The sequence below is a fragment of the Pipistrellus kuhlii genome, unplaced genomic scaffold, assembly GCF_014108245.1.
Source record: "Pipistrellus kuhlii isolate mPipKuh1 unplaced genomic scaffold, mPipKuh1.p scaffold_m20_p_18, whole genome shotgun sequence".
In the NCBI taxonomy this organism is placed as follows: Eukaryota; Metazoa; Chordata; class Mammalia; order Chiroptera; family Vespertilionidae; genus Pipistrellus; species Pipistrellus kuhlii.
This window is the reverse complement of record NW_023425493.1, coordinates 21,314,746-21,329,909: the sequence shown is the minus strand read 5'-3', so window position 1 is coordinate 21,329,909 and position 15,164 is coordinate 21,314,746. Positions and strand designations below refer to the sequence as shown.

Sequence of the window (15,164 nt, the reverse complement as noted above, 5' to 3'; positions counted from 1 at the left end):
AAGACAGCTATTACCAGAGATTACATTTTGTCTGAATGATCTATGTATGATAGGACAAACATCTAATTGCCTAACCATCTGCTCTTCTTACCATCCTGTGAATTACCCTTCTCCTTGGTCTATTACCCCATTTCTTCATTCAGAATGACATATAAGCCTCAACTACCCAACGTGGCCTTCAATCTCTTATCTATGGGGCCCCTGTATGTACATAATTAAATTTGTTTTTCTCCTTTTTTTAAAAAATATATTTTATTTATTTTTCACAGAGAGGAAGAGATAGGGATAGAGAATTAGAAACATTGATGAGAGAGAATCATCGACCAGCTGCCTCTTGCACACCCCCTACTGAGGATGTGCCCGCAATCAAGGTACATGCCCTTGACCGGAATCGAACCCGGGACCTTTCAGTCCGCAGTTCGATGCTCTATCCACTGAGCCAAACCGGTGCCGGCTGTTTTTCTCCTTTTAACCTGTTCTATGTCAATTTAATTATTAGACCAGCATAAGTGTAGGAATAAGTTCCTATACTTCCATTTTAATAACAAGTAAATGTTGGTCATTTTAGTCTTGCAAATCATAATCTCATATTACATTGCATGCTTACAATTCTCCACAAATGGCTAACTTGAATATAAAACAATAGTTGTACAGCAGTTTTGAACATTTAAAATTTATATTTAAGAACTATTTGAAGATTATAATACAGGATCATTAAGATAAGACAATAAAGAATGAATAGCTAGCAATTTTAGAAATTGAAGATAGCTGCTTGTTTTGCTTTTCGTTCTTTTTTAAAAAAATAAATGTTTTTATTGATTTTTAGAGAGAGAGGAAGTGAGAGAAAGAGAGAGAGAAATATCAATGTGATCAATTTACTGCCTCCTGCACACTCCTTACTGGGGATTCAGCCTGCAGCCCAGGCATGTGATCTGACTGGGAATAGAACCAGCAATCTCTTGGTGCATGGGCTATCACTCAAACAACTGAGCCACACTGGCCAGAGCTGCTTATGTAACCAGTTAACCAAAGATTCTTTATGTATCTTTGGTTAACTGGTAAGCAAGCCTTTTCCACCTAAACATTTGAAGGTTTTCTTAGATCCCAAATGGACATTTTAAATTTAAAAAATGTATTATTAAGTATGTATGCCTTTAAGTCTAAAGATGGCCATTTTATTAGAATTTGCGACTAAAACTAAACACATTAGGCACTAATATTATCTCTTAAGTTTATGCTTGCCCTAGTTGGTTTGGCACAGTGGACTGTAGACTGAAGAGTCTCAGTTTAGATTCTGGTCAAGGGTACATGCCTGGGTTGTGGGCTCAATCCCCAGTAGGGGGCATGCAGTAGGCAAACGATCAATGATCGTCTCTAATCATTGATGTTTCTATATCTCTCTCCTTCTCCCCTCTGCTCTGAAACTAATAAAAATATATTAAAAAAATATTTTTTAAAGTTCATGCTTAATTTGAAGAGTAATTAAAGCACAAGGACCTTAGCTATTTTTCTGATCTTCATGATCTTTGAGTTATTCTCTGTGATGAGACTTTATGGCCATTTTTAAATCTGAAATGACCACTTTAGGGGATGATATTTTAAACTGAACATCCTATTAATAAAAGAGTAATATGCAAATTGACCATCATTCCAACACACAAGATGGCTGCCCCGTGTGGACACAAGATGGCCAGCAGGGGAGGGCAGTTGGGAGGGACCAGGCCTACAAGGGAGGGCAGTTATGGCCTATCAGGCCACCAGGGGAAGGCAGTTGGGAGGTACTAGGCCTGTAAGGGACAGTAGTTGGAGGTAATGCTCTGAGCATCATCACCACTGCTACTAAGACCACTGTTAAAAATATCAAAACATTTTTATTATTTGATGGTTAGCCAATTAAGCAACTTATTATTGCTCGTAAAGCAAACAAAAAGTCAGTTTTTAACATCATGGAAGCCACCCTGACAGATCATTTGAGGAATGCTGCCTCCTCAGTCCACAAGATACTTTCCGTTGTAGCAGACTGTTAATTATGTGCATTGCACTTCACCTCCAGTCTTTTCTTCTTCTTGATGTTTACAAATGCCTAGTTAATACTGTTAGATGCAGTATGAGTTTTTAGTTCATATTTTCAATATACGAGGATATAATATTGAAGTAATATAATAAGAGAAATAAAGAGTTCAGCTTTAGAAATTTAAAAACTTTTATTTCAGGATTTACAAATTCAATTTACTCTCTTCTCTTTTTCATTCATCTTATAATGAACCTGTTGTGGGTGGGGGGAAAACCCAGAACCTCTGTAATACACATTTCAGTTTTAATCATGGCTCTGACCTTAAATTACTGAATCTCTTAGGGCATTGGTTTTCTGGGTTGTAAAATGGGGATGATAAGACCAGCTTCATAGTGTTGTTAAAACCAAAAGATATAATGTACAATAGTTAAAGCTCCACCTAGCACAATAGATGTGAAATATGTGTTATTTCTGTCCTCCTTCCCTTTCACCCCTAATTAAACTCAGCTATCTTTGAACGGTAGCAGATTAGTTTTACTGGTCAGGTCTAAGCTTCCAGATAAGCTGCTACTGTTAACCATTGCGTGGGACAGTTCTTTTGACTCTAAGATACAAATGAAAAGTGGAAAATTTTATTATAATACAATTATAAAGAAGGACCATGTATTCCACATGGTAGCCCAGAGTAAACCATGTTTTGTTGATCAGGTTACAACAGATGAATATCGTTGATACAACAAATGTTCTCTTTGTTCCCTGTTCTTGTCACAGTAGCTCAATTTAATAAGAGGTCATTGATTAAACTGTTTGCATTGTAATCAGGAAACTGGAGAGGGCAGCTAAACCAAAGGAGATCCCCTCCTCACCACCACCACCCCCACCCCCACCCGCCACACACCCACATTGCCACCCTTTCACCTCCTCTAACCTGTCTCAATTATTTTTGACAGAAGGCCTCATGTAAATTACCAGATTGCTCCCAAATGAAACCAGACCTAGAAAGATTTCATTGCTCAGTGAACACTGGTAGAGGTTTGGAGTTGTGATACATTTTATCCCACCCTCTTGGATGTTTATGAATTGAACCAGGCAATAGGGAATGGAAGCCTTGACTGTGTTCTTGCACACCGAGAACATCCCGTCTCATTTCTAAAGGCAGCCGTTCCACCTTCCCTTCAGTTTTTGGCAGATGATCCTGCCCCTCCAGACATCATTTTCATTAACATTGATAATAACAGCAGCTAACATTAATCAAACACTTTCTAGAACCAGGCAGCTTATTAGGGGCTTTTTTTTTTTTAATGTATTATCTTATTATTTCTTATAATATCTAAAACGCTTTTATTTTCTCATTTTATGGGTGAGAAAACCAAGGGTGAAACAGTTTAAGTAATTTGCTCATGTCACACAGCTGGTATGTGGCAGAGTTAGTTATCCAACCAGATTATTCTGAACCCTGGAGCCCTGTGTTGATGGTTATATCATGTGTCCTTTCTCGAATGACATAGATGGTGGCTATAAAGGTAGAGCCTTGTAGACTTTAATGACTGCCCTTGGCCTACAGACAGTATTTTCCAAATTTGCTGACCTGATATTTGAACCCTACCACAGGTTGATTCAAACCTTCCTTTGAAACCTTATTTCCTTATTGTACCCAACATCAGTTTATCATTTTGACCAGACTAAGTTAGATTTCCCTATAGAAAAATTATTTCAGCCCTAGCTAGTTTGACTCAGTGGATAGAGCGACAGCCTGTGGACTGAAGGATCCCGGGTTTGATTCTGTTCAAGGGCACATGCCCAGGTTGCGGGCTCAATCCCTACTAGGAGCATGCAAGAGGCAGCCGATCAATGATTCTCTCTCATCATTGATATTTCTATCTCTCTCTCCCTTTCTGAAATCAATAAAAGTATATTTTACAAAAAAATAATCATGTCATCTGCAAAAACTGACGATTTAAAAAATGTTTATTTCACTTTGCCTGTTTAAACCCAATCCATCTTTACCATCTGTCTGCAGAGTCTTCATTCTGTTGCAATCCTCCGATCACTACTTATTGCGTTCCTTGGCAGACCTGGTGTATTGTATTTTGTGAGCTGTGTGTATGTGGAGGAGAAACCAGTATTTCAGAAGCTGTGGTGTCTGGCATGTGCTGATTCTCAGTATATGTTTGATTACTTCCTTTCTCATCCATCAGTGATGGGGAGTATGTGCTTTGGAGCCAGACATACCTGTTTTTTAATTCTGTCAGCTCCATTTCTAGCTGTAAGAATTGAATCAAATCACTTAGCTCCTCCACACTTTAGTTTTCCCACGTGCATAAAATGGATAATTATAGTACCTAGCTCATTGACTTGTGATGATTAAATGAGATTCTATGTCTAGGACAGTGAATGCTTACTAAAAGTTATTGTCATTATAAAAGAATTTTTAGTATATATTAGTCATTATGTTACTATATTACAAATATTACAAAGGTATCCCTTATGTACATAAAAGGCATTCATAGTAAATGCGATTGTTTTTTTTTTTTTTAATTGAGATATAATTCACATACTATGAAACTCATCAAGTTTTAACTGCAGGATTTTCTCTGAGTCCACCACTGCAAGCGGCCATTGATGTTTTGCTGTTCCCTAAACCTGCCTTCTGATCTTATGAAAAAAATGATTCTAAAATATCATCCATGTGGTTTGATTTGGTTGTTACTAAAACTTTTTTTTTAAATGATTGAATGCTTTAGAAATTAAGTAAAGTTATTTATAATTACAATTCAACTGTGTATTGTGTTCACAATGAGATGTTACTCATATTTTTAGAAGTGTTGAAAACCATCAGAGAATATTTAGCAGCCCTTGAAACTCTTATGTTTAATTAGATAAAGTTTAAGCAGATGTATTGTGTTTAAAAATAAAATTCACTCAGTTGATCTCATTGGCTTTATTGAAGGATTCATGAATCGAACAGCATCCAACCTGGCAGATAGAAGGGAGCAAGACAAGGAGGATATACTAGGCAAAAAAGCAGGTTGTTTATTGCCAAAGTCATTTTCCTTAGAGGTCTTTTAGGCAGATAACCTAATTAGTGCTGATCAGGTGATTCCTGATTGATTAGTTTAATTTCCATTTCTGGGAGGAATGAAATTTTAATGATGTATCTGTTTGGTGACATGGGGGTGAGGCTTAGTTTAAGTGCCTCCATTTTGGGCCCAATTGTCTTGTTTTTAACAGTTACTATGGATTTAGAGTTACAAATGAGGGAAAAGTTGAACTGTGAAAGAGTTGCAGTTACTCTTTCAGGGTCTGGAATCTACCTCACCTTCATTCTTTGTAGTGACATGCAAATGAGGAAGTAAGATACCTGGTATAACTGTAAAGTATTTATGTTCCACTGGTTTTTCTCAGTTTAACCTCAGGGAATTTTTTTTAATTTTTTTTTTTAAGAATTTGTTTTTTTCTGAGGTTTTGAATTTGCCTAGCAATTGCTAGGAAAGATAGAAAAGATAATGAGCTGAATGGCTGGAATTTGACATCAGAATAATGGTTTTCTTTACTTACCTTTGCATGATTTTAAAGAGAACTAAGATTTCACTTATCTTTTACCGTTGCCTTTCCCCCCCCCCCCCCCCCCCCCCCTTTGTACAAACTCTGTGTGTGTTACTGGACTATTCTGAAATTCAAAATATAAAAAGCTTTCTTCTATTGATACTTCTATGGTTTCTTATTCTCATTTTACTTTATCTTTGGGTTTTATAATGTGCACTTCTAAGTGTAAATAGAAACCTACTTGAAATAATTGGTTTTCTGTGATTAACAAGGTACTTGTAGAGTTTTGTTTTTCTTATTGTTCTTTATCTCTCTGTTGATACCATGAACATTTTGTCCATGATCCCTTAATATTGAGTCATTTATACTTCATGAATGTTTATGTTGAAATAGTTAGGAAAATGTGTAAAGAGGGCAATGCATGATGATGTTGGCTCTCGGTTCTTGAGTTCAGCAAAGAAAGAATTCAGAGTCAAGAACTCTAGCACAAGAAGATTATTTAGTATGCAAAACAAAAGTATACTCAAAGAAAAGATTCAAGTGGGCTAATCAGAGAGCTGTGTTGGCCTTTTAGAAAGAAAGTCACATAGGCAGAAGAAGTGAGCCAGTTGGGCTGTGTTGACTCAGGAAACAATCTAGGGAGGCAAAGAAGGAAGAGCCATTGCAAGCAGGTTCAGGGGGGTAGTCCAGGATGTGTAGTTGTTGTCCATTGCTCCCCTGGTTGTGAGTTTCTTGTATTCCCGAGCGTAGGAGAAAGAAAGCAAAAAGATACAAACCTGAAGAAAGAATTGTGGGGTGTTGGGGTGTGCTCCAGAACAGTGGTCACCAATTGGTGGTTCACAGACCACTGGTGGTCCAGGAGGTTCAAAAGGTTGGCAACCGCTGTGTGTGTGTGTGTGTGTGTGTGTGTGTGAGAGAGAGAGAGAGAGAGAGAGAGAGAGAGAGAGAGAGAGAGAGAGAGAGAGAGAGAGAGCGCAAGCATATACTGGGTCCTTAGTCTGAAGGTTTTTAAATCTGTTTTCTAAAGGCAGGAATCTTAGGGGCTGTCTCAGGGGAGGATCTCAATGGAGTATTCATCTGGTTGCTAGGTGTGCCCTTTAATATGCTGACTCATCAAAATGAGCATACGGGGTCAGGATTAATTGGTGCAAGGGTAGGGAGTCATTTATCATTGCATCTGGTCCTGAAGCTTCATCTGGTTTTGCTGCTTTTCTGGGCCTGAGCTGAAACACCACTGAGGCCTAGATGCTATCTCTAGTTTGACCAAAACTCTGTCTCTGTGGTTAACAGGCCCCTAAAGTTACTCGATGCTGATCACAACTTCATTGTCCTGAGGCTTAATGCTTAAGGGAATGGTAGTGTAAGAGAAAAGGAGGCAGGTGAGTCAGAGTGCTTGGATGAGGCCAGTTTGAATCAGCCACCTGTCTCAGTTTCCCCATTCCACTTGCCAAGGAATTTTCCTGGCTGCTTCCTGTCCTGCCTCAATTAGACAAGGGCCACTGGGGAAGAATGATCAGTCTCTGCAGGGCTCCCCTGTCCCTGTGGGGGACTCAGAAGACTTTTCTGCCCTCTAGACCATATTTCTGTCCTGGCAGCTTTGTCTTCTTTTCATTCTCATCCTGATTTTACAGTTGTTTTGATCAGAATGTTCAACAAATAGAACCTGAGGCATGGAAAAGGTCCTTTACAGCCACTCTTGCGAGGTGAGATAATTTTTTAATTCTTTTGTTTTTGTTGTTTTTTAATGTATTTGCTGCTTTGACTGGTGGATAACAAAATACTACTTTGAAACTGCTTTGCTGCATTTGGGGAGACTAAATATAGAAAAATATGCTCATCTTATTCAGGTCTTTCGTGTTTTGGTTGTTTCCAAACCTGACACTTGAGGATAAATAGGTTTTATCTGAAGGCCAGAGGTGGTTTATCAGACTCATTCTCATCCAGTATGACCCAGGTATGGTTCTGTTAAAAATAATCCTAGAAAAGTGATGGTTAGAACACAATCAGCTACCTGAGTAAACTCTTTCCATGTGAAAATCTTAAAACAGCACTTAAAAATCACTAGAGATTTCCTTCGTTAAAATTTTAACTTAATGAGATCCAGAGGCTTTTGAGAATTATTTTATAGCTGATTTGGCCTCTGAATAGAAAGACTGTAAAGATTAACTAATAAAATGTGTAACAACTACAATTGAGTCCTCTTTTATAGGGAAAAAAAGTGTAACGACTGCAATTGAGTCCTCTTTTATAGTATTACCAGAAGATTGCATTTGTTGAGACATAGCATCTCTGGGGAGTCTCTTTTAACATCTTGGATTAATGTTACCCTTTGATTTTATTCTGATAGAGACTGAAAAGGTATTTCCACCTTTAAATTGCCTAAGAAGCCTATTTAGTGGAGGGAAATTGGGGCCATTGCTCTTGACTCTTTCTGAGCAGGGTGAAAACCTCTGATCTCTTCCATCCCTCTCATTTGCATGACCACGGGGAAACTGAAACCTAGGGAGGTTAAATGACTTGCCTTGGACAGACAGCTAGCCTAGCTCTTGCTTGAACTGGGGACCATATATTGGTTAGCACTGATGCCAGTGTTTGTCTGCTGCCCCTTTGATATACAATCCTCTCCAGGTAAATTTTAGCAGCAAATGGTGTTGTGGGCACTGCACCCTGGATCTCAGATAACTGCTCCCCGCCCTCGCTCCCCCCCCCCCCCCCCCCAGCCCTTTTTAGTGGAGTCACTTGGTGTGAAGTAGATGACTACAGAAACAACAGGGGAGATCAGAGGGCCAAAGTTCTCCCGGGAAAGGAAAGAGCAACAAAAGTGTCTTGCCAGAGAGCTCGGACTGTGTGTAAAAATGACTATATGAAGACCACTGAAGTTTGGGAGGGGGTTGTAGCTGGTATTTCTGAGACTGCAGAAATGTTTTTAGGAAAGGAAACCAGGCTGTACAAAGACAGTTTTTAAAATAGATCATCAGTTTTCAGAAGGGGACCACAATATACATTTCATTGCATAAGAAAGGAAGCATTTGAATTTCCTTTGCATATTCTGAAAGTGAAGTATGGTGAAACAATGAAGGATGCAAGTCATTCTTAAGGAGCCCTTGCTCTAGAAAACGTGTGCACTGTGGCTGTGATGGAGGACCTCTGGGATTTAGGAATGAAATGCTCTTAATCTAGTCTATTGGATAATTTAAAAAAAAAAATCTCCTTTTGAAAAATGCCTAATTATTTACCTAAAAGCCTTGCAGAATTCTAAAAGGACTGAATTATTTGTAGTTGTTAGTTTCTGTTTATGTAATTTAAAAACTGTCTTTACAACCTTTGATTATGTTTTAAAAAATATTTTGCACTCTGATAGCCCTGATTCCCTCATCATACCTGGACTATTTTATATTGTTTTCCGGCCCCCCCCCCCCCCCCCGCCCTTTTTTTTTTTCTTCTTCTTGGATTATGAGTGCTCCTCTTAAGCAGGATCACCTACTGTTACACTAATGCACTCCCCAGGGCACATTGACAACTACGAGGTGAGGTTATAATTCTTGTTTGCCCCTGGGCGGTTGCCAGCAGGGAGTAGGGCATTGTGGGAAGTAGTTTCTTTACCTTGGACAACAGGTGTCTTTGTCAGTGCACCTTATTCAGATACCAGTGTGGAAGCACTGAGACCAGTGTGGGAGCACTGAGCCACTGTAGCAAAGAAAAGTAGGAGAGCAAGAGGGATTGATTGCTTTCCCATCTGGAAAATGGTCTGCAAGATAATGGGAAATCTGATGCACGAAGAGATTTGCAGAATATTTCAACGTGCTTCTGACAAGATAAAAAGGAATTCAAAAGGTATGAGCTGCCCGGATGCCTTAGAACATCTTGTCTCCTGACTATCATTTAATTTTTACCTGGTTAGTCAGCGTTAAGATAAATGTGCTGGGAAGATTTTTAAAGAAAATAATGCTTTAAAGACAAAGCTGCATTGTAGGAAAAAGTAGGAAGTAAAAATGCTTTACCGGTTCCAACTAGCGTCAAACGCAGTTGGAAGTTGTTTTAATCTTGAGGATTTATGTAAAGTATTGCATTTTCTGTTTAAATAAGCCTACTAGACTTGCTTCTGTTTCCTAGCAATAAGTTGCCCCCCCTCTTTCATTGGTGTGCATTTAATCTCGAATGCTGTAGCAGTTGCAAAACTCTCCTAATCCTATTTAAATAGGAACACAGTACTATTGAAGTAATCATGCTAATTTAGGTGAAGATACTTCAGGAAAACCGGGGAAAATAGATACTATAAATTTCATTCTAAGTTTTGTTTTCTGAAAAGCAAATAAACTTACACAATATAACACTGCTATCAGTAATTAAGACAAAAAATTGCAACCAGTGTTTGTATTTGATTGTAGACAAACATTACCAAGTTGATTTCTAAATCTAGCAAATAATGTTTCTCATTGGATTGCAGTGTCATAATCTATAAACAACAAAGACAATAATAGCTTAATTATAAATATTGGAAAAATTTGAAGGAGCTTTGTCCTCCCCCTTTATTTACTTAATGCTTTTCCCATGAAATTAGCATTTATTATACTTCCTGGTAATTTAGGCAGCCTTGTAATGATAGTCACAGGCAGCGTTCGGATTTTCTGGGCACATTGAGGTTCATTTACAGTTGCCAGCTGTACTTAAAAAAACACTTCAGGTGGTGAAGGCACCAACAGTTCTGGCTATCTGCTGTGTGGATAATTAAGAGAAAGTTCTGAGCTCAAACATAAAAGATGAAGAGAACTTTTTTCTTGTAGGAGAAAAGCAGTCAGTTTAGAAATAAAATCCTTGTGCTGCTTTCTGAATAACAAGAGAAAACTGAGTTCTCCAAATCAAGAATTCTGTTTAAAATGTTTGTATTGTTGTTATGATAGAAGGGAATATGATTATTAATTGCTATTGCATTCCCTATTTCATTTTTATGTTTTGGTACTTTTTTTTTTTAATAGAATACTCAGAGGGAAAAAAGGATCTCTTTTTTTTTTTCATACTTAGAAAGATAATTAAGTACATCAAGAATGCAAGACATTCTAAAACACTAAAGGTCACCATCTATTTATTTCCTATAAGTGTGAAGAAATAAGCAGGAAGAAAATTCACTTCTCCTCCAAGAAGAAGAAACTTGACATACTAAATAACACTGAAGAAGATAAACTTTTTAAAAGTTCTAATTACCAAGAACATTAATAAATCCATTAAAATATCCCTTTAGGATATTTTCGGTTAGGAAACACCTTAATTTCTCTTTTTTTGAAGTTTAAAGAAGATTTCCGAAAAGTGGATTTTTCTGTGTCGGCGTCCTGAATGCAGAAGGTGTTTACCGCGTATACTTCCTCCGTAGATAAGAGACCTCCCTTGGTTTTCTGCTGGGGGTGAATTGCTAGACCAGCCCGTGAGAGCAGCTGCTGTTTTTCTCTCTTTTATTCCTTCTGGGCTTTTGACACCACCCCCTGCTACTCAGGTGGGTGTGTGCACTGGCACTGAGCTGCCTTAGGATTTTTCCTTGGACAGCGTGGTCTGGAGTTGGGCAGCAGCTGCTGCCGTGGAAAGGTCAGCAGGCAAGATGATGGAAGAAATCTCCATTATGGTAGCCTATGACGCCCACGTTTTCAGCCAGCTGCACGATGAAGACTTCCTCACTAGTCTGGTGGCCATCAGCAAGCCCCGGTCTATGGTAGGTGTTGCCTCGCACACGGCTCTGGGGCTGGCTTTTTCTTTTCTGATATGATAGTTATACTCCTACAGCAATTGGGGCATAGCTTCCTGGGGATTAAAATTCAAGTATTGCTCTTGGCTTTGTGTTACAGGCCACAGCAAAGGCTACAGGTTTTCAAAGATTTATTTACTTAACTAAGCACTGTTATACCTTAGCAGCACACTTCAGGTGTCTGAGGAGTAGAACTTAGGTTAATGCTTTTATACTCAGTGAGGTTAATGCCGTCACTTTGCCCCACATATACAGTATTTGCCTTCTATGAATGCATACGATTATTAGAGCTAACTTCATTTGCATACAAATAATTCAGTCTTTTTGAAGTGGAATATTTTTACCATGAGCCATAGCATTGATACTGAAAATTGAACTATCGAGTAGTATTTAAAAATCAAATAACTTTCAGAATCTTTATAGTATTACTAAGAACTATAATGAAAATGACGTCTAGTATAACCTTAGATTGAACTTAATATTTTGCTGTTGTTTTTACCGTTGTCCAAGTGTCTTATTAGTGCGCCTGTCACAGCAGAATAGAAAAATGAAGTTCTTGCAAATAAATGGTTGTTGTTTTCTGTAGATATCATTCTTATAATGGCTACTGAGTTTAAGATATCAGTGATCCATACTTTTTAAACGAGCTTTCCTTACTATTGTTGTCATAACTTCTTATTCATTTTTTAGTAGTACTCTTTACAAGCAACAGAATGAAAGAGTATAGCATATCATAACAGTTTTCTTACTAGTTTAAAATCCTGACTTTCTATTTTAAGGCATATGAGCATTAAACATATAATATGGCAATTTCTTGAAACAATAAATTGCAATGAAAAATTAAAGTGGACACTCATAGGTTGGTTTTAAAAGGACCCTAGCCGGCTTGGCTCAGTGGGTAGAGTGTCAGCCTGCAGACTGAAGGGTCTTAGGTCTGATTCCGGCCAAGGGCACATGCTTGAGTTGTGGGCTTGATCCCTAGTGAGGGTTGTGCAGGAGGCAGCTGATCAATGATTCTCTCTCATCGATGTTTCTATCGTGCTCTCCTTCTCTCTTCCTCTCTGAAATCAATAAAGACATATATATATATATTTTTAAAAGACTTAAGGGTTATGCAGTTACTGACCTTGTTTAGTTGCTGATTTGAACTATAATAAACATCTATAAGGTAATTGGGGGAAATTTGACCACTAATTAGCTATTTAGTGATAGTAAGAAAATATAATAATTTGTGTTTTTATGGTGCAATAATTTAAAAAAAATTTTTAATATATTTTATTGATTTTTTTTTTTTGAGAGAGAGGGAGAGAGAGAGTTAGAAACATAGATGAGAGAGAAACATTGATCAACTGCCTCCTACATGCCCCCTACTGGGGATGTGCCAAGGCATGTGCCCTTGGCTGGAATTGAACCTGGGACCTTTCAGTCTGCAGGCTGACACTATCCACTGACCCAAACCGGTTTTGGCAGGTGCAATAATTATATGATTATGTTAAAAATGTGGATAAAACTAGGTGACTTTGTTGAAACTGGGAGATGAGTACATGGGGATTCTCTATACTTTTCACTTTCATAGCTATTTTATAGATGTGGTTTAAAAGAATCAACTGGCCAAAAATAATAGCAAAACAACTACAAAACCATGATATATTTCTGAAAATGTTCATTGTATTCAAACATCTAGCCTACTTTGCATTTTTCCTATTTAAGATACATAATCTATTTTTATAATTATATTAGAGGCCTGGTGCATAAAAATTCAGCCTAGCCTGCCCCCTCTCACATTTGGGAGCCCTCAGGGGTGGGAGGCGGCCTGGTGATCAGGAGAAGGCGATCCCCCATCACACCTCTGCTGCTGCTACTGCCAGCAGTGCAAGCTTCAGCCGGACCTGGTTTGTACCTGAGCCTCGGGTGGCCCTGGACGGCTGGGCAGCCACCATGCAAGGCTTGCCTGCACCTTGGGCTGGCCCTGAGCTGCTGGGCAGCTGACATCTGAGACTTGCCTGTACCTCGGGCTAGCCCTGGGTGACTAAAGGGGCTGGGAGACTTTTGAGGCAGGTGTGGGCATTGGCATCTTTGTGATGGCATGAGGGTCAATTAGCATATTCCCTTTTTATTAGATAGGATGCAGTATGTGGAGATTGTTACCAACAACCACAACAGAAATGCCAAGTCAGGATAGGGGAGTCCATGGTTGTGGATAATCTTTAAAACTTCATTTTGTCCATTGATTTTACAATATTCCACCATTAATACTTATCCAGAGAATTCTGAATTCTATTTTATGTTGTTCTGATGGCCTTGTCAAGACCCTTTTATGGGGACTGAGATGAGTCTTCAAAAATGTGTAGGAATTTTCCAGGCCAAAGGGGAGATGAAATGAAAGCAGGGAGAGTACAGTGACACAGTGGAGAGGACTGAGAGGCTGAAGAGGTAGAAAGTGACTGAGTTACAGGGAGCATCCTATGTTCAGTTAAGTATAGGACCTTGTGTGGTGTGTGCACACATGCCTGCAGGAGTCAGGAAGAGAGAGAAAATGAATGAATGAATGAATATTAATGTGTTTACCAGGAAACACTCTTCCATTTGTAGATGATATGAATATTATGACATATATGCTTAAGCTTCCCCAAAGGAGATTCCTACTCCTACTCCTAGACCTGGAGCTTAGTTGATATGAAATTTGGCCACTAATATGGAATGCCTCAGAAGCATGTTACACACATAAAATAATTCCCCTATATACCAAACCTTTAAATAATCTAGATGTTGGGATGTTGAATTTAATTACACAACTTTCGGGAGACAGTTAATTCTTTAACCAGATTTGAAATTTGAAGGAGTTGATGTGTATAGCCTTTGGAGGTGATACTCGGTTTAGGTTCATCTGGAAAGATATTACTAAGATTATGCTAAGATTTGCCTTTGATTTCATGTTGATTTTTTTTTGTTTTGTCTGAGATGAACTTTTTAAATTGTATGAAAAAGATAGATATTCACATTTTCTAGAGTATAAAATAAAGTGCTTCTCTTTCCGACTTTTTGCCGCATTATGAAACAAATCACATTCCTGCTAAAATTCAATCCTCTGGGCTTAGTTTGACTATCACAGAGAAGTTTTAGAGCTGTTTAGAAGTTTATTTAGTACAGGATTAACTAAATGTCTTTCTGCATTTGCACTATATTTTGTAATGTGAGGTATCTTGATCCCTTAAATGGTAAAAATCCCATTAAGTGTAGAGGTATCGGTAGGAAAACTGAATCTTTTAAAAAAAATATATATTTTATTGATTTTTTTTTTTTTTTTTTTTTTTTTTTTTTTTTTACAGAGAGGAAGGGAGAGGGAGAGAGAGTTAGAAATATCAATGAGAGAAAAACATCAATCATTTACCTCCTGCACACCCCCTACTGGCGATGTGCCCACCACCAAGATACATGCCCTTGACCGGAATTGAATCTGGGACCCTTGAATCCACAGGCCGCCGCTTTATCCCACTGAGCCAAACCAGTTAGGGCTGAATCTTTTCTTGTTCTTAAATAGCCATGTGGCTTTTGACATTTTTGATGGAAACTACATTTCAAGTCATTATACATACAAGACTGGAAGAAAAATTGACAGTACTTTTAGTTGCCGCATGTGATGTATTCAGGTTCCTTCTGTTGTATTTAATTGTTTAAAGGCTAGTTATGAGCCACTAAATTGATTTGAGAAATATCTTGATCCACACTTTTTTAAAAATGTGGCTATATCCTATTGATTCTTTAAAAACGAATGACAGTGCAAGAAATTCACAGTTTCCTTTATGCAGATCCCTGTAGACAAGTCACAGATAAGAAAAAGGATAAGGAAGCCAAGCAGAACTTATCTCG

At 38.2% G+C, this 15,164-nt stretch overlaps 1 protein-coding gene across 10 annotated transcripts in view; it reads left to right on the top strand.

Annotated features, from left to right (window-relative positions):
• Window positions 1-15,164, top strand: part of RABGAP1L (RAB GTPase activating protein 1 like) — a 372,936-nt gene that overhangs the window by 299,259 nt on the left and 58,513 nt on the right. The window contains exons 1-2 of one of the 10 annotated variants that reach the window (XM_036442313.2): window positions 9,167-9,394; window positions 10,537-11,261. The exons of 8 other annotated variants lie outside the window; for them this stretch is intronic. In XM_036442313.2, the coding sequence (XP_036298206.1) occupies window positions 11,151-11,261 (111 nt within the window). In that variant the 5' untranslated portion in view covers window positions 9,167-9,394; window positions 10,537-11,150. Of the gene's footprint in view, window positions 1-9,166; window positions 9,395-10,536; window positions 11,262-15,164 lie in introns of those variants that run through there. One more of the 10 variants, XM_036442311.2, reaches the window with a different exon arrangement.